A 24125-nucleotide genomic window follows, 5' to 3' on the forward strand; every position below is an offset into this window, starting at 1 on the left:
TGTCTAGGTAGGCGGCTCACTAGGTTTTATAATTAAGATTGAATCAAATTAAAATCATTGCAGTAGGGTTCAGAGAAAAAGACCACCGTCTGGTTTCCTTGACAACCTCCCAAAACATCCAGTTACACGTCACCTGACTGTGATGTCATAGAAGCCTTCATTTGCATATTATATGAATCCTTGACATTGAGAAAAAGACTTTGTCTGAGAGATTTGTGAGTTTGTAAATAAGGCTTGTAGGATCATTCATTCAAGTGAAGTGAGGACACTAGCAGCGGCCTTCCGCCCACATATCAGATCTGCATCTCTCTCTTTCAATTTCTACATGTGTGCTTGTCTGGGAGAGAGAGAGAGAGAGAGAGAGAGAGAGAGGGGGGAATGTGGGAGAAGTTTGCCGCGCGTCGACCACAGAAAAAACACTCTGCAATAAAAACAAACAGGAAAAATGAAAGGTTTGCTTTGAAAGTAGAACAACGGCCTGAGCGCGCACACATCCAGACACGGAAAGTGCTGAGTCAAGTCTGATAGATATACACATACACACACACACATAATTTGTCTTTTATAAGTTTCTGCACATTCACAAACAAATACATGTGCACCTGTCTAAAATAAAACACAACCACACACAAATACAAATAGCACACATGCACACACACACACACTTTCTATCACGTCCATTCAAATACATCCAAAATTGGTCAAACACAATTGTTTGCACAACCAACAAACTTAAATTATGGCGTGATTCATGGTTTTATGTTTACACAATGATTTAATGAACGGTTCAATGAGGCACTTTTACACTTCACTAGTTACATGTAGTTGGTTATGTTGACATGTTTATAACTACCTTAAAAAACACCTCCAGTTTGATTTTACTGCACATACAGTAGTGGCGAAAAGTGACATCTTTTCCTTTACTTGAAATATTTAATAATAAACGAATTAGTTAATAATATAAACATTTTACGTATGTTATGTCATGTAGTTGTGCTTAAAATGAACTGTCAAAAACAAGAGAAGATCAACAAAATATTAATAACGCATATGTCTGTATTCAGTGCTTGCTCTGAGATATTTTTAGTAGAACATATTAAAACATTGATTAAAAAAATTGACTGATGTTATTTAAGTGCATTTAATACACTTACTATTTTTCAGGTGAATTATAGAAATATTTGAGTTACTCAGGTTTACTTCATTTTTTAAACAGTATATTCTTCATTGATTTCACAGCTTTTTTTTGAGTGTAAATGGTTTTAGGTAAAATCCCAGTTACATTTTTTAGAGTGCATATTGTCCGATATTTATTTCAAATACATTTCTTTACAAGCACCATACATCCATATTTTGCTGGTTTAATCAAACCTGAGCATTTAAAGCAAATATTTAGATATGTCCTCCAGACATCACTTTTGGCCACTCCTGTACATCTGAATTCCAGCTGAATGACTTCATCCTCAGAAAACCATCAGCCCAGAACTGTCTCTTTCCGACCGCTGATGTCTGCATTAGAAACCTTTTAACCGGCACATTATACACTCTAAGTTACTGCACAACGGCAGCGCGTCTGAGTATGGCACAGATTGGGTTCTGGGTATAGAACAGTACGCCACACTAATCACATACTCCAAGAACATCTCAACCTGTACCTTCATGTGCCGGTTAAAACACACCCACAAACAAAAACAACTTTTGTGCTTTCTTTTACCTCTCAACACAATTGAGACGGCCACACCCCCTTTTTATTATGTTTGTCTAGTGAGAGCTTTTAAACGGATTCCTCAGGAGGCCGAGCGCATTAGCAGGAGTGGAATAAGACAGGAAGAGTAAATAAATGTAATGGAATTGATGGATGCTGGATGGAGAAGGTGTGCGAGTGATGGCGCTCACAACACTGAACGCTGAAGTTTGTATGACAGGAGGTCAAAAACTGGGCAAACAAGTAACCTGAAACCTAGTGTTTCTGTGGTAAAAAATGTACAGCTTGAATGTACTGTAGCCTAATTCAATTTGTATAAAAGCATCTGCCGGACGCATAAATGTGAATGGAATAAATTTGGAAAAATAAATGAGGAAAAATTGCACAAACTGTCCACAAACTTTCATCAGAAATAACTTCAAATCTGAATGACTTGATTTTTTTTGTTCATGTAATTAATATGGTATTTAATATATTCAAAGTAATGTAATGCTTTTCATGAATCAACACATCAAATCCGTTACAAAAATGAGTCAACTTCAAGTACATTAAGTATACTCGAGTAAAGTATATTTATTTACTATGTATTCGTTTATTTTATTTTATATTTAATGTAGTAGGCACTAATAATAATGTACTAGTATTATACTTGTAAGTGTACGTTTTCCAAAACTTCTTGTGACTAAATTGGCCCACTTTCAAGTTTACAAAAGCATACTTTTAAGTACACTTATGTGTAATAAATACTTAAGTAAACACAACTAGTTTGCAACTATACTTTTAACTTGTATTCTAACTTACAAGTAAACTTACAGGTACACTGACCCTGCTCTATCCGCTCCACAGAGGGTTGTGGGCAGAGCTGGGTAGATTACTTGGGATTTTTAATCAACATCCTGATGTCTGTCAGGCTGTCAGCCATCAGCAATGGACAGTAGCATCGTCTATCGGCCCAACCCTATATTTTCTTTATTTACCTTTGTAAAGAAACATCGTTGCTTGAACGGCTACTTTCTACTGTCTCAGCTGACGACATCATTTTGTACTGTGGTGGCCACCGTCGTGCTTCTGAAGGGAGGGGTGAGCGGACGACTGAGAGATTGGTCCACTAGTGGTCGCTAAAAATCCCACATTGCGACTTTAAAGTATACTGTCAGTGAAGTAATAGTTTTGTAGTTTTTATACTGGAAGTACGTTTTTTTTACAATTGCACTTTAAGTACACTACTATGTTTCTAGTAAGATATCATTTTTATACATGAAATATAAAGTATACATACTTTCTTATTTTTTAGTTTAAAAGAACTGTACTATATAAATACAGTTAAAACTTATTTTTGTAAGGGATCTAAATGGGAAAAAAATCAAGCCATACCAAACTAAATGCCAGCAACTTCATGTCAAACACTCAGAGTGAAACTTGTCTCAGATTATTTATATTTTGTATGATATGAGTATATCTGTGCTAAATGTAGTGTAGTATTCTCTAGTATTTTAATACAGTTTCAAATATACAGCAGGACCAACAGCATATGTCTAGCGCTAGGTTTGCAAACCTACTGTAAAACAGGAATACTTTAAAGTACACATAAAGATGAACAGATTTAAAACAGAGATGATATACCTACCCACAGTCACGCGTTACAAACACTTGCGCTGCAATGGCGGCCTGGAGATATATGAGGGATGAGATGAGTGTTAGTCACAGAGCGGAAAGACATGAAGACAACATGTGCAAATATCCCAACCACACTTAGATGCCCTGACGTGACGGTCGGCTCGGCACGTGTGAACATCCTAGCATCAGTCATCAGTGCATGATAATGGCAATGATAATATTCAAATGAATGCTTACACAAACAGGAAGTGACATCACGTGACGGGCGATAATGAGTTTTTGGTGATTATGGATGATGCAAGGAAGGACACATGTACACGACTACCAGTGAGATGCTTTTTCAGCTCGCTCTGTTCTGGCAGTTCGTCGGCGTATCGACCATCGGGCTGTTAGAGATAGAGGGAGTTCACATTACCCACAATTAAGCTCTATCGATCGGCTTGTGCCCAGAACGCACAGCGGCGCAGTCGTGGCATGCCGCTCACCACGCTGGAATGCACAGCTGTGTAACAGGAGAGCAGATCTGCTGTTTTGATAGCGCTCTGTGTTTTCTCAAACTAGTTTTTAAACCTAAACAAAGGCTGTTGTGAAACGTCTTACTGTTCAGACAAGACACCGCTGCCCAAAGTGAATTAATAGATTTTCCTTTTAAATACTGAAATAACTGTAATCCAATCGTTCCAAATGTATGGAAACATGACGGACACGACGGGTTTCTAAATTATGAGTTTTGATATTTGCAAAGGTTGTGGATAGGAAATGCACAGTTGCAGAGGAAACACAGACATGCAGGTCAAAAACACGTGGAAGGAGTGTGTGTGTGTGATGAGAGATGAGTTTTTTGTGTTTGAAATGAAAAATAAATAAAAGCTCCATGCATTGATTATAGAACTCAAGCAACTAAATTCTTCACTTGCACTTGTGCCTTTAGCATTTTATATTGAAAAAATTGCAACTTGGGATCAATTTAATTATGACAACATTTAGATTTCATGATGAAATTGAATCATCGGGGCAGATATTATATTTATTCCACTACCTAAAATACATCGTTTTTTCACTGTATATAAGCTATAGACAAACCTGATAAAGACACAATTTATTGACAAACCTCAACATGAAATCTAAATTAACACGATTTACTTTCTCTGGATATGATTCTTGCCTTATTGTAAATGATTAATCTGAAAACATGAAATAATGAAATCTTTGTAACCCTTCACCAGAATGTATTTACTTTGCCACTTAAACCAAAAATGAATATTTTGTAATCATTTGTAACCTTTCTGATGAAAGTGAATGGTGACTCAGGCGTTCAAGCTCCAGTCCCCATTCACTTCCATTGTGAATAGAAATGAAACATTCATTAAAAATGACAACATCATGACAGAATTTTCATTCTGGGGCAAATTTTTAGTTCTAACTTCAAAACAAATATACACAATGTAGTTATCCAAGAGACTAATGATGTTCCTCATACAGTATGTACATGTTCACTTCCAAGTGTGGACCAGAAAACATTAAGACAGACTGAACTCAAGAGTATAAACATCTGCGAGACAATCAAGGAGAGATGAAGAAATACAAAGAAGAGAAAGAGAGAGTGAGACAGACAGAACTCACAATAGCCATCCCAGCAGAGACTTCCAGAAGTCCGATACTGAGTTCAGCTGAGCAAACAGCCTCATGCAAACAGCATTAGCACACACGCACGCACGCACGCACGCACGCACGCACAGCACACACACACACACACACACACACACACACACACACGCACGCACGCACACACACACAGACACACACGCACACACACGCACACACACACACACACACACACACACACACACACACTCACACACACCACCACCACACCACACACACCACAGTTGGCTCTGATACGTGTGTTAAAGTAGCAGCTTCCTGATGATTAATCCCTAAATGCTGTCAGATATAGAGAGGTGGGTGCGTGGTTGGTGGCCGGTGAGTCGGTGGTGTGTGACTGATTGACGTGTGGTGTGGGTGTGTCGGTGTGTGGGGTGGTTTTGTTTTTTGTTTTGTTGGTGTTGTGTGTGTGTGTGTGTGTGTGTGGTGTGTGTGTGTGTGTGTGTGTGTGTGTGTGTGTGTGCTGTCGTGCTGTGCGTGTGTGCGTCGTGCGTGTGTGCTAATGCTGTTTGCATGAGGCTGTTTGCTCAGCTGAACTCAGTATCGGACTTCTGGAAGTCTCTGCTGGGATGGCTATTGTGAGTTCTGTCTGTCTCACTCTCTCTTTCTCTTCTTTGTATTTCTTCATCTCTCCTTGATTGTCTCGCAGATGTTTATACTCTTGAGTTCAGTCTGTCTTAATGTTTTCTGGTCCACACTTGGAAGTGAACATGTACATACTGTATGAGGAACATCATTAGTCTCTTGGATAACTACATTGTGTATATTTGTTTTGAAGTTAGAACTAAAAATTTGCCCCAGAATGAAAATTCTGTCATGATGTTGTCATTTTTAATGAATGTTTCATTTCTATTCACAATGGAAGTGAATGGGGACTGGAGCTTGAACGCCTGAGTCACCATTCACTTTCATCAGAAAGGTTACAAATGATTACAAAATATTCATTTTTGGTTTAAGTGGCAAAGTAAATACATTCTGGTGAAGGGTTACAAAGATTTCATTATTTCATGTTTTCAGATTAATCATTTACAATAAGGCAAGAATCATATCCAGAGAAAGTAAATCGTGTTAATTTAGATTTCATGTTGAGGTTTGTCAATAAATTGTGTCTTTATCAGGTTTGTCTATAGCTTATATACAGTGAAAAAACGATGTATTTTAGGTAGTGGAATAAATATAATATCTGCCCCGATGATTCAATTTCATCATGAAATCTAAATGTTGTCATAATTAAATTGATCCCAAGTTGCAATTTTTTCAATATAAAATGCTAAAGGCACAAGTGCAAGTGAAGAATTTAGTTGCTTGAGTTCTATAATCAATGCATGGAGCTTTTATTTATTTTTCATTTCAAACACAAAAAACTCATCTCTCATCACACACACACACTCCTTCCACGTGTTTTTGACCTGCATGTCTGTGTTTCCTCTGCAACTGTGCATTTCCTATCCACAACCTTTGCAAATATCAAAACTCATAATTTAGAAACCCGTCGTGTCCGTCATGTTTCCATACATTTGGAACGATTGGATTACAGTTATTTCAGTATTTAAAAGGAAAATCTATTAATTCACTTTGGGCAGCGGTGTCTTGTCTGAACAGTAAGACGTTTCACAACAGCCTTTGTTTAGGTTTAAAAACTAGTTTGAGAAAACACAGAGCGCTATCAAAACAGCAGATCTGCTCTCCTGTTACACAGCTGTGCATTCCAGCGTGGTGAGCGGCATGCCACGACTGCGCCGCTGTGCGTTCTGGGCACAAGCCGATCGATAGAGCTTAATTGTGGGTAATGTGAACTCCCTCTATCTCTAACAGCCCGATGGTCGATACGCCGACGAACTGCCAGAACAGAGCGAGCTGAAAAAGCATCTCACTGGTAGTCGTGTACATGTGTCCTTCCTTGCATCATCCATAATCACCAAAAACTCATTATCGCCCGTCACGTGATGTCACTTCCTGTTTGTGTAAGCATTCATTTGAATATTATCATTGCCATTATCATGCACTGATGACTGATGCTAGGATGTTCACACGTGCCGAGCCGACCGTCACGTCAGGGCATCTAAGTGTGGTTGGGATATTTGCACATGTTGTCTTCATGTCTTTCCGCTCTGTGACTAACACTCATCTCATCCCTCATATATCTCCAGGCCGCCATTGCAGCGCAAGTGTTTGTAACGCGTGACTGTGGGTAGGTATATCATCTCTGTTTTAAATCTGTTCATCTTTATGTGTACTTTAAAGTATTCCTGTTTTACAGTAGGTTTGCAAACCTAGCGCTAGACATATGCTGTTGGTCCTGCTGTATATTTGAAACTGTATTAAAATACTAGAGAATACTACACTACATTTAGCACAGATATACTCATATCATACAAAATATAAATAATCTGAGACAAGTTTCACTCTGAGTGTTTGACATGAAGTTGCTGGCATTTAGTTTGGTATGGCTTGATTTTTTTCCCATTTAGATCCCTTACAAAAATAAGTTTTAACTGTATTTATATAGTACAGTTCTTTTAAACTAAAAAATAAGAAAGTATGTATACTTTATATTTCATGTATAAAAATGATATCTTACTAGAAACATAGTAGTGTACTTAAAGTGCAATTGTAAAAAAAACGTACTTCCAGTATAAAAACTACAAAACTATTACTTCACTGACAGTATACTTTAAAGTCGCAATGTGGGATTTTTAGCGACCACTAGTGGACCAATCTCTCAGTCGTCCGCTCACCCCTCCCTTCAGAAGCACGACGGTGGCCACCACAGTACAAAATGATGTCGTCAGCTGAGACAGTAGAAAGTAGCCGTTCAAGCAACGATGTTTCTTTACAAAGGTAAATAAAGAAAATATAGGGTTGGGCCGATAGACGATGCTACTGTCCATTGCTGATGGCTGACAGCCTGACAGACATCAGGATGTTGATTAAAAATCCCAAGTAATCTACCCAGCTCTGCCCACAACCCTCTGTGGAGCGGATAGAGCAGGGTCAGTGTACCTGTAAGTTTACTTGTAAGTTAGAATACAAGTTAAAAGTATAGTTGCAAACTAGTTGTGTTTACTTAAGTATTTATTACACATAAGTGTACTTAAAAGTATGCTTTTGTAAACTTGAAAGTGGGCCAATTTAGTCACAAGAAGTTTTGGAAAACGTACACTTACAAGTATAATACTAGTACATTATTATTAGTGCCTACTACATTAAATATAAAATAAAATAAACGAATACATAGTAAATAAATATACTTTACTCGAGTATACTTAATGTACTTGAAGTTGACTCATTTTTGTAACGGATTTGATGTGTTGATTCATGAAAAGCATTACATTACTTTGAATATATTAAATACCATATTAATTACATGAACAAAAAAAATCAAGTCATTCAGATTTGAAGTTATTTCTGATGAAAGTTTGTGGACAGTTTGTGCAATTTTTCCTCATTTATTTTTCCAAATTTATTCCATTCACATTTATGCGTCCGGCAGATGCTTTTATACAAATTGAATTAGGCTACAGTACATTCAAGCTGTACATTTTTTACCACAGAAACACTAGGTTTCAGGTTACTTGTTTGCCCAGTTTTTGACCTCCTGTCATACAAACTTCAGCGTTCAGTGTTGTGAGCGCCATCACTCGCACACCTTCTCCATCCAGCATCCATCAATTCCATTACATTTATTTACTCTTCCTGTCTTATTCCACTCCTGCTAATGCGCTCGGCCTCCTGAGGAATCCGTTTAAAAGCTCTCACTAGACAAACATAATAAAAAGGGGGTGTGGCCGTCTCAATTGTGTTGAGAGGTAAAAGAAAGCACAAAAGTTGTTTTTGTTTGTGGGTGTGTTTTAACCGGCACATGAAGGTACAGGTTGAGATGTTCTTGGAGTATGTGATTAGTGTGGCGTACTGTTCTATACCCAGAACCCAATCTGTGCCATACTCAGACGCGCTGCCGTTGTGCAGTAACTTAGAGTGTATAATGTGCCGGTTAAAAGGTTTCTAATGCAGACATCAGCGGTCGGAAAGAGACAGTTCTGGGCTGATGGTTTTCTGAGGATGAAGTCATTCAGCTGGAATTCAGATGTACAGGAGTGGCCAAAAGTGATGTCTGGAGGACATATCTAAATATTTGCTTTAAATGCTCAGGTTTGATTAAACCAGCAAAATATGGATGTATGGTGCTTGTAAAGAAATGTATTTGAAATAAATATCGGACAATATGCACTCTAAAAAATGTAACTGGGATTTTACCTAAAACCATTTACACTCAAAAAAAAGCTGTGAAATCAATGAAGAATATACTGTTTAAAAAATGAAGTAAACCTGAGTAACTCAAATATTTCTATAATTCACCTGAAAAATAGTAAGTGTATTAAATGCACTTAAATAACATCAGTCAATTTTTTTAATCAATGTTTTAATATGTTCTACTAAAAATATCTCAGAGCAAGCACTGAATACAGACATATGCGTTATTAATATTTTGTTGATCTTCTCTTGTTTTTGACAGTTCATTTTAAGCACAACTACATGACATAACATACGTAAAATGTTTATATTATTAACTAATTCGTTTATTATTAAATATTTCAAGTAAAGGAAAAGATGTCACTTTTCGCCACTACTGTATGTGCAGTAAAATCAAACTGGAGGTGTTTTTTAAGGTAGTTATAAACATGTCAACATAACCAACTACATGTAACTAGTGAAGTGTAAAAGTGCCTCATTGAACCGTTCATTAAATCATTGTGTAAACATAAAACCATGAATCACGCCATAATTTAAGTTTGTTGGTTGTGCAAACAATTGTGTTTGACCAATTTTGGATGTATTTGAATGGACGTGATAGAAAGTGTGTGTGTGTGTGCATGTGTGCTATTTGTATTTGTGTGTGGTTGTGTTTTATTTTAGACAGGTGCACATGTATTTGTTTGTGAATGTGCAGAAACTTATAAAAGACAAATTATGTGTGTGTGTGTATGTGTATATCTATCAGACTTGACTCAGCACTTTCCGTGTCTGGATGTGTGCGCGCTCAGGCCGTTGTTCTACTTTCAAAGCAAACCTTTCATTTTTCCTGTTTGTTTTTATTGCAGAGTGTTTTTTCTGTGGTCGACGCGCGGCAAACTTCTCCCACATTCCCCCCTCTCTCTCTCTCTCTCTCTCTCTCTCTCTCCCAGACAAGCACACATGTAGAAATTGAAAGAGAGAGATGCAGATCTGATATGTGGGCGGAAGGCCGCTGCTAGTGTCCTCACTTCACTTGAATGAATGATCCTACAAGCCTTATTTACAAACTCACAAATCTCTCAGACAAAGTCTTTTTCTCAATGTCAAGGATTCATATAATATGCAAATGAAGGCTTCTATGACATCACAGTCAGGTGACGTGTAACTGGATGTTTTGGGAGGTTGTCAAGGAAACCAGACGGTGGTCTTTTTCTCTGAACCCTACTGCAATGATTTTAATTTGATTCAATCTTAATTATAAAACCTAGTGAGCCGCCTACCTAGACAACATTTTTAGGCATCATAAGCAACAGAGACTTTTCCAAATAATAATAAAAATATAACACAATGATTGTGTTGTCCTTTGCAGAACAAGCAATCCCATAGTGCATTGTGACCATTTCAGTGATATATCCACAATTATAAATTTGTATTTGAACCATATCCAACAAATATCAATAAAAATAGTTAAAGCTTGAAAACGTGTGAATGTTTGTGTGATAACGTTATTGCTTATGAGCGTTCACTTCAAAATAAAGACGTGTACTCCATAGACAGCAAGCGATGGGCCAGCAGCTCAGCAGGGTTCCAGTTAGGTTAAACAAAGAACCAGACAGCTACTGGAGTGTTCTATTCTTGACAATCTTTTACAGAGTCCCCTCGAATAACAATCCAGATTGTCAGTCACCTTCGTAGAAAGACATCTGTGTTATGTCAATTAGAACCTTAACATCTGATCTAGTTTTCATTCCGTATCAATGATAGGTCTGATTTGATCGATTGTAGATTTAACTGATCTTGTGCTCGCTTCTCCCCGACGAAGTCTGTTTGTAGTTGATAGAATCAAACAAAAAGTTTTACGACAGCGCCTTATTTAGTGTGGTATGTGGTTTAAATAAGGATATTCCTCTGCATTTCCTTCCAACGTTTAAAACTACTCCACTGCGATGCTTGAAACCTCAACCATTAGCCTAGAGGACACCCGACGACCACACGCAATGATACAAACTTGTAGCTTCCACCATTATAATCACTCGCATGATACTCGTCATCGATGGTATTCAATTAGTCTCAACACTTGTGCTTGTCTGTGTCAGGATGAAGAGAAGATGAGAGGAAGAGGATGAGATGAGATTGGTGAGTGGATTGGGGGGATGCAAGTTTTGTGACCCGCCTTAATCTCGACCCAACGAAGAAAAACAACTCTGCCAAGAAAATCTATAACACGGAAAAATGAAAGTGATTGAGCTTTTGAATAAAAAGTCTTGTCACGTGTGGTCTCTTGTGAGTTAGAGGTATATATTGCCAAACAGGAACCCCTCTGTGTCTTTCTTGATTTGTTGTTCCGACTTTTCTTAAGAAACCAATGGTACGTGAGCGCAAATCCTCACTCTCAAAGCATACTGGCATATATACCTGTTTGCTTTTCGACTGTGTCCTAAGTGTTCTCGTTGGCATGTTGATTATACCAGTTTGGTATTGCTACTCACAATTATACTAAATAGTTTAACTCTTTTTGAGTTTCACATTTTCTTCACCTTGCTATCTTTTATATAATGATTTGTGTTGACTGACATTTGCAGTGATTTGTCTCCACAATACATATATCAGCATTTGCAATTCACCTTATACTCTCTTATAGGTCTAGTCAATTCCACCGCACCAACTCCCAACACTTACCGACACTTCTAATATAAATACACAAGCAAGCCACCACAAATGCAACTTTACACTAATCTAGCTTCAGCCTTTCTACTCCAACGATCCACATATCCAACCTACTCAACTATCTCGACCAAAGCATTGGTATCCAACACAAGATCTCGTCAATTTGAAACTCTTCTTATGTGCATCTCAACCCTCAACAAACTTAAACATAAGCAGTATGAGTGCATAAACAATTCATGTCTTTATGTTTTTAACAACAACTAGTATTCCTATCGAGGTCGGAATCTCCCTATTTCAATGACCGGATACAATCCACTGTTCCGCGCTGTACCCTCGCCTATCACATGTACGGGTGAGCGTTTATGTTCGATCAGAATGTTTAAAATATTAACTACCTTAAAAAACACCTCCAGTTTGATTTTACTGCACATACAGTAGTGGCGAAAAGTGACATCTTTTCCTTTACTTGAAATATTTAATAATAAACGAATTAGTTAATAATATAAACATTTTACGTATGTTATGTCATGTAGTTGTGCTTAAAATGAACTGTCAAAAACAAGAGAAGATCAACAAAATATTAATAACGCATATGTCTGTATTCAGTGCTTGCTCTGAGATATTTTTAGTAGAACATATTAAAACATTGATTAAAAAAATTGACTGATGTTATTTAAGTGCATTTAATACACTTACTATTTTTCAGGTGAATTATAGAAATATTTGAGTTACTCAGGTTTACTTCATTTTTTAAACAGTATATTCTTCATTGATTTCACAGCTTTTTTTTGAGTGTAAATGGTTTTAGGTAAAATCCCAGTTACATTTTTTAGAGTGCATATTGTCCGATATTTATTTCAAATACATTTCTTTACAAGCACCATACATCCATATTTTGCTGGTTTAATCAAACCTGAGCATTTAAAGCAAATATTTAGATATGTCCTCCAGACATCACTTTTGGCCACTCCTGTACATCTGAATTCCAGCTGAATGACTTCATCCTCAGAAAACCATCAGCCCAGAACTGTCTCTTTCCGACCGCTGATGTCTGCATTAGAAACCTTTTAACCGGCACATTATACACTCTAAGTTACTGCACAACGGCAGCGCGTCTGAGTATGGCACAGATTGGGTTCTGGGTATAGAACAGTACGCCACACTAATCACATACTCCAAGAACATCTCAACCTGTACCTTCATGTGCCGGTTAAAACACACCCACAAACAAAAACAACTTTTGTGCTTTCTTTTACCTCTCAACACAATTGAGACGGCCACACCCCCTTTTTATTATGTTTGTCTAGTGAGAGCTTTTAAACGGATTCCTCAGGAGGCCGAGCGCATTAGCAGGAGTGGAATAAGACAGGAAGAGTAAATAAATGTAATGGAATTGATGGATGCTGGATGGAGAAGGTGTGCGAGTGATGGCGCTCACAACACTGAACGCTGAAGTTTGTATGACAGGAGGTCAAAAACTGGGCAAACAAGTAACCTGAAACCTAGTGTTTCTGTGGTAAAAAATGTACAGCTTGAATGTACTGTAGCCTAATTCAATTTGTATAAAAGCATCTGCCGGACGCATAAATGTGAATGGAATAAATTTGGAAAAATAAATGAGGAAAAATTGCACAAACTGTCCACAAACTTTCATCAGAAATAACTTCAAATCTGAATGACTTGATTTTTTTTGTTCATGTAATTAATATGGTATTTAATATATTCAAAGTAATGTAATGCTTTTCATGAATCAACACATCAAATCCGTTACAAAAATGAGTCAACTTCAAGTACATTAAGTATACTCGAGTAAAGTATATTTATTTACTATGTATTCGTTTATTTTATTTTATATTTAATGTAGTAGGCACTAATAATAATGTACTAGTATTATACTTGTAAGTGTACGTTTTCCAAAACTTCTTGTGACTAAATTGGCCCACTTTCAAGTTTACAAAAGCATACTTTTAAGTACACTTATGTGTAATAAATACTTAAGTAAACACAACTAGTTTGCAACTATACTTTTAACTTGTATTCTAACTTACAAGTAAACTTACAGGTACACTGACCCTGCTCTATCCGCTCCACAGAGGGTTGTGGGCAGAGCTGGGTAGATTACTTGGGATTTTTAATCAACATCCTGATGTCTGTCAGGCTGTCAGCCATCAGCAATGGACAGTAGCATCGTCTATCGGCCCAACCCTATATTTTCTTTATTTACCTTTGTAAAGAAACATCGTTGCTTGAACGGCTACTTTCTACTGTCTCAGCTGACGACATCATTTTGTACTGTGGTGGCCACCGTCGTGCTTCTGAAGGGAGGGGTGAGCGGACGACTGAGAGATTGGTCCACTAGTGGTCGCTAAAAATCCCACATTGCGACTTTAAAGTATACTGTCAGTGAAGTAATAGTTTTGTAGTTTTTATACTGGAAGTACGTTTTTTTTACAATTGCACTTTAAGTACACTACTATGTTTCTAGTAAGATATCATTTTTATACATGAAATATAAAGTATACATACTTTCTTATTTTTTAGTTTAAAAGAACTGTACTATATAAATACAGTTAAAACTTATTTTTGTAAGGGATCTAAATGGGAAAAAAATCAAGCCATACCAAACTAAATGCCAGCAACTTCATGTCAAACACTCAGAGTGAAACTTGTCTCAGATTATTTATATTTTGTATGATATGAGTATATCTGTGCTAAATGTAGTGTAGTATTCTCTAGTATTTTAATACAGTTTCAAATATACAGCAGGACCAACAGCATATGTCTAGCGCTAGGTTTGCAAACCTACTGTAAAACAGGAATACTTTAAAGTACACATAAAGATGAACAGATTTAAAACAGAGATGATATACCTACCCACAGTCACGCGTTACAAACACTTGCGCTGCAATGGCGGCCTGGAGATATATGAGGGATGAGATGAGTGTTAGTCACAGAGCGGAAAGACATGAAGACAACATGTGCAAATATCCCAACCACACTTAGATGCCCTGACGTGACGGTCGGCTCGGCACGTGTGAACATCCTAGCATCAGTCATCAGTGCATGATAATGGCAATGATAATATTCAAATGAATGCTTACACAAACAGGAAGTGACATCACGTGACGGGCGATAATGAGTTTTTGGTGATTATGGATGATGCAAGGAAGGACACATGTACACGACTACCAGTGAGATGCTTTTTCAGCTCGCTCTGTTCTGGCAGTTCGTCGGCGTATCGACCATCGGGCTGTTAGAGATAGAGGGAGTTCACATTACCCACAATTAAGCTCTATCGATCGGCTTGTGCCCAGAACGCACAGCGGCGCAGTCGTGGCATGCCGCTCACCACGCTGGAATGCACAGCTGTGTAACAGGAGAGCAGATCTGCTGTTTTGATAGCGCTCTGTGTTTTCTCAAACTAGTTTTTAAACCTAAACAAAGGCTGTTGTGAAACGTCTTACTGTTCAGACAAGACACCGCTGCCCAAAGTGAATTAATAGATTTTCCTTTTAAATACTGAAATAACTGTAATCCAATCGTTCCAAATGTATGGAAACATGACGGACACGACGGGTTTCTAAATTATGAGTTTTGATATTTGCAAAGGTTGTGGATAGGAAATGCACAGTTGCAGAGGAAACACAGACATGCAGGTCAAAAACACGTGGAAGGAGTGTGTGTGTGTGATGAGAGATGAGTTTTTTGTGTTTGAAATGAAAAATAAATAAAAGCTCCATGCATTGATTATAGAACTCAAGCAACTAAATTCTTCACTTGCACTTGTGCCTTTAGCATTTTATATTGAAAAAATTGCAACTTGGGATCAATTTAATTATGACAACATTTAGATTTCATGATGAAATTGAATCATCGGGGCAGATATTATATTTATTCCACTACCTAAAATACATCGTTTTTTCACTGTATATAAGCTATAGACAAACCTGATAAAGACACAATTTATTGACAAACCTCAACATGAAATCTAAATTAACACGATTTACTTTCTCTGGATATGATTCTTGCCTTATTGTAAATGATTAATCTGAAAACATGAAATAATGAAATCTTTGTAACCCTTCACCAGAATGTATTTACTTTGCCACTTAAACCAAAAATGAATATTTTGTAATCATTTGTAACCTTTCTGATGAAAGTGAATGGTGACTCAGGCGTTCAAGCTCCAGTCCCCATTCACTTCCATTGTGAATAGAAATGAAACATTCATTAAAAATGACAACANTGTGTGTGTGTGTGTGTGTGTGTGTGTGTGCGTGTGCGTGTGTGTGTGTGTGTGTGTGTGTGTGTCTGTGAAATCCAGATATGGCGAGTATATTTAGATCTTAAATTGACTCCCATTGGTCAATCGGACACGCCAAGTATTTTATTCACTCTCTGTATCAATCCAAATTAACAGAGTGATGTCCATTTCAATGAGACACTTTGGATCCATTCCAAACTCTAGTGAGCTGCCTCCATGTCTGCTGTCTAGGCAGCGTGCTTCTGAGGGAGCATGCTACGCTAACTGAAACCCAAGATTATAAGTGACTGATTTTAAAATGCTCTAATTCTGTTATCGGTCACTCATACGCCTCACACAAATAACGCTAAAGCACTGAGGAGATGTTGCCTTTTAGTACTCAAATAAGCAGAACAAATATAAAGTGCACACAAGTGTTGGGTGAAACACACTTTCTTCTGTTTTTTTTAAGTGACCGTGTTGACTTTTATGGAACTACATTTTATAATAAATATTAGTCTGGCATCTTAGAATGTAAATGGTTGAGCGTGTCACAATGCATTCTGGGATTGTATTACACAAGTGATGTCTTAATAGTGTATTTTTTTAAACACAATTTGCTCTTATTTCTGCCTCGGGTTAGATGACTATGGAGTTTAAACAGAACCAAAACTCACGTGCATTCTCCAAAGTCTCAGAAGTCAACTCAACGAGCGAGCAAGTGTTGAGCAGTTGCGAGAGCATAGAGAGAATCTGCTCTGCTCGCGGACTGAGTTTTTGCTCGTGGAGCAGAGATGCGCTCGCGCGATGATTCTTTTCCGCTTGCGGATACTGTTCTGCTCACTGACGGAGTTTAAATGCGCCCTCGCGGAGCAGCTTTCCGCGCGTGGTTATCATTATGCGCGTTTGCATCACGCGTGTGCGCGCGGATTGCATGCGCGTGAGTATTGGGTCTATTTAAACTCCATAGATGACACCATCAAAGTATGAGGTGTATGCTACAATTGAGTTTATTTGCAAAAACAGAAAAAAATCATGTTTTTTATGATGTCATCGTGTTTTTATTGTGTTTTGTTGTGTTAGTTTACTAAACAACCCAACTGCACTTTGATTGATATTAATTGGAATGCACAATGCAATAACATATACAATGTTACAAAAAAACATTGAAAAACAAAAAACTCTTGCATTAGCTGAAGTTGTATTACTTTATTTCTGGCTCTTGACTAGGTAAGATTTGTTTGTGTTGTGTGTACATCTTTTTGAAGTCTTCTAAAATATTCCCAAATCAAAGCCTCAGTTTACACTCCACGTACAACTACACAACACGCATGTAAAAATGTTATGGAATGTTTAACATCAAATTGGAATAAAAAGCGATCAACTTTGGCCCGACTGTATTTGCGATGATGCCTTTGCCCTGGGCACGCATTACTGGTTTTGTCTCCTGCTGCTCAGAACACCCTTTACATCAGCAACACGCCTCGGATGCCTGAAAAGGCTGTTTAGGAGGGACACTCGCTAGGTTTTGGAACAGATCCAGGTGGGCAGTTTGGCTAGAGAAGAGGCCAATGAGTTAACAATCCTGCTTTGGCTGAATGAGCTGAACTCACGCACACACACACACACACACAAACGCGTTTTTAAGAGAAGATCAGTATGTACTCTCTGGATGTTGAAGTGATGGTTCTGCGCTCTCAGGAGACAATGCTCAAGCCGGGATAAAGGCCGGGGCGGTGGGAGTTACCAAGGTTTTACGGTTCGTTCTTACCTTCTCACCATCAGTCTGTCTGTGAGTCTGTCCAAATATCCCAGTGTCTGTCTGTCAACCAGTCAGTCACACGTCAGAATGTTACACACACACCTCACAACAAAAGCTAACACTCACAGACTCTCATAGGAGTTTCCGGGCTACGCTAGGAAGTGAAGCAGGTTGAGGTCGTATGAGCAGATTCTCAGAGCTGTGCCGCACAACATCACTGTCGGTATTTGTCTTCGGTGCTACGTTGTCGTTTTCATCTCAGTTTCGCTTTCAAACGGTTCAAATGCGGATCACGCGGTGTTGGTAGCGTGACACAGAACGGAGAATGTCTGCTCATTTGAATTCACCGAGACCTCTATCGTACCCTGACCTTTAACCCCAGCGAGAAGAGTTAACTCAGCACAATGGACACCTTAACAACATTTAAGTTGCGTGTACTGTACGTGTGCGTTGCCTCGGTGTGCATGTGCGTGCGTCCAGAATCGCGCCGGGGTTAAAGGTCACCGGTGGAGTGAGGAACACACATTGAAAACACAAAGCGACGTCACCACGACACACGCGCGCACACACATACAGCGAGGACGGGGGTAGACAGTAAAACAGTGAGAGAATATATGAAGAAGCCAACATACAAACGCGGGATATGACACAACCTGAAGAGAAAGACAATACAGAACGTGTGAGATCCCACTGAACACGCAAACGCACACACACACACACGCACACGCACAGCACACACACACACACACACACACACACACACACACACACACACACACACACGCACACACCTGCACACACGCACACACACACTGCAGCAGGTTCCATTTGTAAATGCAGTGGATCTCAAAGGACATTGAAAACGGTCAATTATCTTTGTTACACAACTCTACAGTGTCTGACTTTGTCCCACATACACGTTCATTTCATGACAGTACGAGGTTAGTGTTACAGATCTGAACAAGTCTGAGTTACGATTGGATTTTCATTCTCCTCTGAGCAACATTTCACGGCGTGAAAGACCTGTTGCCAACGTAAGGCGCTCATTTCACAAAATTCAAGGTTATTTTCAACAATTCCAAATAGAAAAGTTGTGTTTAAGTTACACACATTCAGTTGAAAATAACCTGAAATACATGATGCACCACACCATGTCCTTCTGGGGTTCTGGAGTTTTCGGTTATGCTGAGTTTATACTTGCTTCGGTGATAAATGGCGTGTTCATGACTGCCAAGAGTGAGACAGTCAGCAGTTTGATAAGTGAAGAAATCTGTCTGAATCTGCAAAACTCCAGCTAATGTGTCGCTCAGAGAGCGTGTGAAACCCAACCTTAACTCACATTCAGTGGCTTAATAAAACATTTCATTTTCTTTTCACATGACACTTGCTAGGATAACAACACAACATCAAGACATCGACACACTTATCAACAATGACACAGTCATGCAGATTTGGGTTTTGTGTGTATATGTGTTTGTGTTGGTATGACGTCATTGTGTTTCAGTGTGTGCCAGAGAGATTGGCGTGGTCGTTGATGGTGACAGAACAGGGTCGTGTTTTAGTGTTGAGATCAATGACATAATGAACAAAAGAAAAAATGGAGAGTAAAAATGTGCATAAGAAGATAAGAAAAGGGAGGCAAGGGGCAGTGGCATAATTGTTTGAGATTTGAATTAAATTGATTATTAATATTATCGAAGACAAAATCATTCAGACGCAAAACACGCAAACTGATGTAGTGAAAGAAAATAAACGAGTACAGAGTCAATGTAGTGTCCGATTTTCAATGTTTTTAAGGAAGTTTTCACACTTGAGTCCATTTTAAATGAACCATAAGCACAGTGGATCAAAACATGAAAATGTTAGCAAAGTTGCATATTATCTTGATAATAAAATCTGTATTTCATATACTGTAATTCGGATATGACAGTTTCATCCACATTTAAACTTCAAACTTTACAAACTGCTTTTCCACCGATAAAACAAACCAAGTGTGAAAAGACCCCGAGAGTATGTATTTTGGGCTCCACTTGCAAGAGCAGCTTTCATTACGACTGAGAAGAAGTCTGAAATGGTTTGAGGGATGTCATTTAGAGATGCTGCTATAGAAAGTCATCTTTAATACCAAGCGTGTTTGTTTGGTTTATGTTGGAGGAGCAGGCTGAGGTTGTGTGGAGATGTTGGTCTGTGTGAATATGAGTCAGCATGTGTAACCGGTATGTAGAAGACATGAACGTACCTTTCCGCACGTTCCCATCAGTGGGTCGGAACTCTCGCGTGTTGAGGAGGAAACAGGCTCTGTCCTGCTGGTACCGTTCTCTGGTTTGGCCCATCGGGCTGCGCTCGTCTGGACTGAGAACCTGATCGATGGTCGGACAGTCTTCGTTTGCTAAAGCGGCGCTGGCAGCATCTCCGTTCTGCTTTGAGTCTGGAGAGAGAGAGAGAGATTGATGTCTGTGTCCAGCCTGAACTCTTAGGAATACGTATCTTCCCATTTGACATTTTATTGATGTATGTCCATCTCACCTCTGTTAATCTCTATGATTTCCTCCTGAGCTAGAGGGCAGCCCACATCACCCGTGAGCCCGCCTGTCCCCAGGACACCGCCCAGCACGTTACCCAGGATCCTCTGGGGCGAGGCCGTGGCCATGGCGAGGGCGTCCGGCCTACAGTAATTGGGCGAGCCGGGTTGCGGGGCTCGTGGGATGTGTTTATTCTTCTTTTTGGGCAGCTTCTGCTTGGCCATGGCCAGCGAATAATACATGCCAAAGTTATTGACGATCACGGGCACGGGCATGGCAATAGTCAGCACACCCGCGAGCGCACACAGTGCCCCCACCAGCATGCCCGACCACGTCTCAGGATACATATCTCCGTAGCCCAGCGTAGTCATGGTCACCACAGCCCACCAGAAACCAATGGGGATGTTTTTGAAGGTGGTGTGCTCGCTCGCCGTGGGGTCGTCGGGACTCGCTCCTATCCTCTCGGCATAGTATATCATGGTGGCGAAGATGAGAACTCCCAGGGCCAGAAAGATGATAAGCAGGAGGAACTCATTGGTGCTGGCGCGAAGCGTGTGTCCGAGGACGCGCAGGCCCACGAAGTGACGCGTCAGCTTGAAGATACGCAGAATCCGGACGAACCGCACCACCCGCAGGAAGCCCAGCACGTCCTTCGCCGCTTTGGAGGACAGCCCGCTCAGACCGACCTCAAGGTAGAAGGGCAAGATGGCCACGAAGTCGATGATGTTCAACGCGCTCTTGAAGAACTCTGCCTTGTCGGGACAGAAGACCACGCGCGTGATCACCTCGATGGTGAACCAGATGACGCACACGCCCTCCACGTATGTCAGCCAACTGTCCGTGACCACTTCGTACACGATCTCCTCTTTCGTGACGTTCCCCTCCGTAACGTTCTCAGTTCTGTTGTAGATGGTGTTAAAAGCTTCGTGTGTCTCCATGCAAAAGGTGGAAATGGAGATGAGAATGAACAGGAGGGATCCAAATGCCACATACTGAAGAATAAGAAGGAGAGAGAGAGTTAGGAAGAGAAAACAAACATCCATCGTTCCAGTAAGTAGTGATTTAGCAGATGCTTTTATCCAAAGCAACTTACGGTGCGCTTATAACTGGGACAACCGGCCCATCAGTAACTTGATGTTAAGTGCCTCGCTCAAGGTCACAGTGCCAATAACTCGGATGAGGCCCCAACCCTTTTTACTCTCTAACAAGCCATCATCATATAGGTGCAAACCCACAACCTTTCAATAAATCCCTTTTGCAATCTAGAACTCGAAAGTGCTTTCTATTCTGTCCATATCAATGCAATTATTATTATCACAAATAAATGATACATTCAATTGATTGCTCTTTGAAAAGGGTTGTAAAACTAAATTAAATTCAATGGAATACATTAAAAAATGAATTAAATGAATTTAAATGAAATAAAAAAGATGGAATTAAATGAATTGAAACAAAATGAAATAATTGAATCAAACATTAATAATACAGGATATGAGACAGCTGGGGTGCCAGAAAATACTGTAAAATAAAAGTTTTTTTCACATAACATTACATGGTTTTATGTAAATGTATAGTATTTTTCTGTAGTTTGACTAATTTTATGGTATTTCAAAAATACAAGGAAAAATCTGTAAATAAGAGTAAAATTCTGTAAAATTACAGTTTTTTACAGAGTAGACATGCCCTTAAAACTGTTAATACTCAAACGGACGTTTCACCCAACAATGATGAAATTCTTTCGTCTTTTATTCACCCTCATGTCATGCATGACTTTCTTTCTTCTTCAGAACACAAAAGAAGATATTTTGAAGAATGTTGGTTACCAAACAACACTGAACCCATTGACTTCCATTGTATGAACACAAAACCACTAAGACATTTCTCAAAATATCTTCTATTGTGTTCCACAGAAGAAAGAGTTATATACAGGTTTTGCATTTAATAGGTTAATTGGTTCTGTTAAGTGGATGGATGTTACTTCATAGATTTAGTATGATGTGAATTTATAAATCACATTTGTATTAGGCATGACTCTATCTGTAAATTGGCTAATGCATAATTAATAGTCTTTCAATCAGATGATCATCTGTGCTTGACATGATCTCATTTCCGTTAGACATTGATCGCTTGTGTACAGGATCAGTTTTCATAGCCATGATGACAATGCATAGTTTCACATATCAATGACCCCATATGGACTCTAATGATCTATACATCCAATGTTAAGTATTGGTAAGACAATATCATGTCTATGGATGGAAACAGATCCTAACTTTTAATGCCAGGAACTGCTGTCCAGACCTCCTCACCGGTGCAATTTGGGTAAAAATTATGTTCCCAGATTGTTCGCAAAGAAAGTCTGTGTTCTCAAAAGTTGAACTACTTGTCCCCTACAGACATAAATGGATGATGTCATGATGTCTCCAGATGGCTATTTGGGTTAGTCTGTTTTTGTTGTAAAACTGCAGGTCTGTCCTCTGAACACACAAAATGAGCGCAGAATAGTTTGAATGCTGTAGCTTGGACGTAAAGAACTCCGGGTGTGTGACCTGAACTTGTCTGAGTAAGATGACCGGATCCTTCATTTTAAAGACGTTAAGCCTAACCTTTGTCTTAAAGACTTGAGTTTGATTGATTTTTTAAGTTCCCTCACAACGATTAAGGCATGATGTACAGGTTTCTGGACGAGGGTGAAACACGACAAGGGATGGAAGGTCAGGACAGTATGTATGTATTTTTTCTCTGCCAAAATTTTGATACATGTTTGGAGTTTTCTGTGGCTTGAGAAGCCCTCTGAACAGCATGTAAACATCTTTTTCTTTTTTGTACAGGTTGAGAATCTTCTGATCCCCAGACACCATCTTTTCTTCTGTATATGGTCCACTTAAAAGTGTGCCAGAACCTAAACTTGGTCTTGATGTACACACATACACTCACACACAGGTCTCTTCATTCAGTAATGTAAGGGAAAGGCTTTAGAATATATTTACGCACCAATCAGACTTCAAATTAAACAACAACAAAAACATAACAGTGGACGTAGTTTTACACAATATGTCATTTAACAATTGCAAGCTAAAACAAACCTAACACCAAACCCTCATATTTATTGTTTCAAATTTACACTTTTACATTTTTTTTTCACAAATCCTTCAAATGTTCTCACAGGCTGTTTTTGCATGTCTCTATATCTGTGAGGACCTATAAAGTTATCCCTTACATGTCATAATCTGCTTAGTGAATGAAGCTACGACAGAAAACTAAAATTTAAAAATCAACCTTACTTGTAAAGGCTTATAGAAAAAAGAAAAATATACAACATTAAGCCATAGAACAATGCATTTGCACTCATCAGTCAATGGTGTGTGTGTGTGTGTGTGCGTGCGTGTGTGTGTGCGTGCGTGCGTGCGTGCGTGCGTGCGTGTGTGTGTGTGTGCGTGTGTGTGTGTGCGTGTGTGTGTTTGTATACACAGTATATGAGGACACAAATCTGTGTAATGACGTGAATAACAACATAAACATGGTTTACAGGGACACTTCCTGTGTGTGTTTGTGTGCGTTCATGTTTTTATATGTTAGTGGGGACCTAAACCTAAACCCTCTCTCTCTCTCTGTCCCTCTCTCACTCTCACTCTCTCTCTCTCTCTCTCTCTCTCTCTGTCCCTCTCTCTCTCTCTCTCTCTCTCTCTCTCTCTCTCTCTCTCTCTC

At 39.0% G+C, this 24125-nt stretch overlaps 1 protein-coding gene across 6 annotated transcripts in view; it reads right to left on the minus strand.

Annotated features, from left to right (window-relative positions):
* The window catches only part of kcnc3b (potassium voltage-gated channel, Shaw-related subfamily, member 3b), a 66035-nt gene that overhangs the window by 7763 nt on the left and 34147 nt on the right, over positions 1-24125 (minus strand). For 3 of the 6 annotated variants that reach the window (XM_057323201.1, XM_057323200.1, XM_057323198.1), the window contains exons 3-4: positions 20422-21409; positions 20135-20323 (exon numbers count right to left, since the gene is read on the minus strand). In XM_057323201.1, the coding sequence (XP_057179184.1) occupies positions 20135-20323; positions 20422-21409 (1177 nt within the window). Of the gene's footprint in view, positions 1-12340; positions 14806-16196; positions 18549-20134; positions 20324-20421; positions 21410-24125 lie in introns of those variants that run through there. The other 3 variants (XM_057323199.1, XM_057323197.1, XM_057323196.1) reach the window with 3 other exon arrangements.

This window comes from Triplophysa rosa, linkage group LG23, assembly GCF_024868665.1.
Source record: "Triplophysa rosa linkage group LG23, Trosa_1v2, whole genome shotgun sequence".
Classification (NCBI taxonomy): Eukaryota; Metazoa; Chordata; class Actinopteri; order Cypriniformes; family Nemacheilidae; genus Triplophysa; species Triplophysa rosa.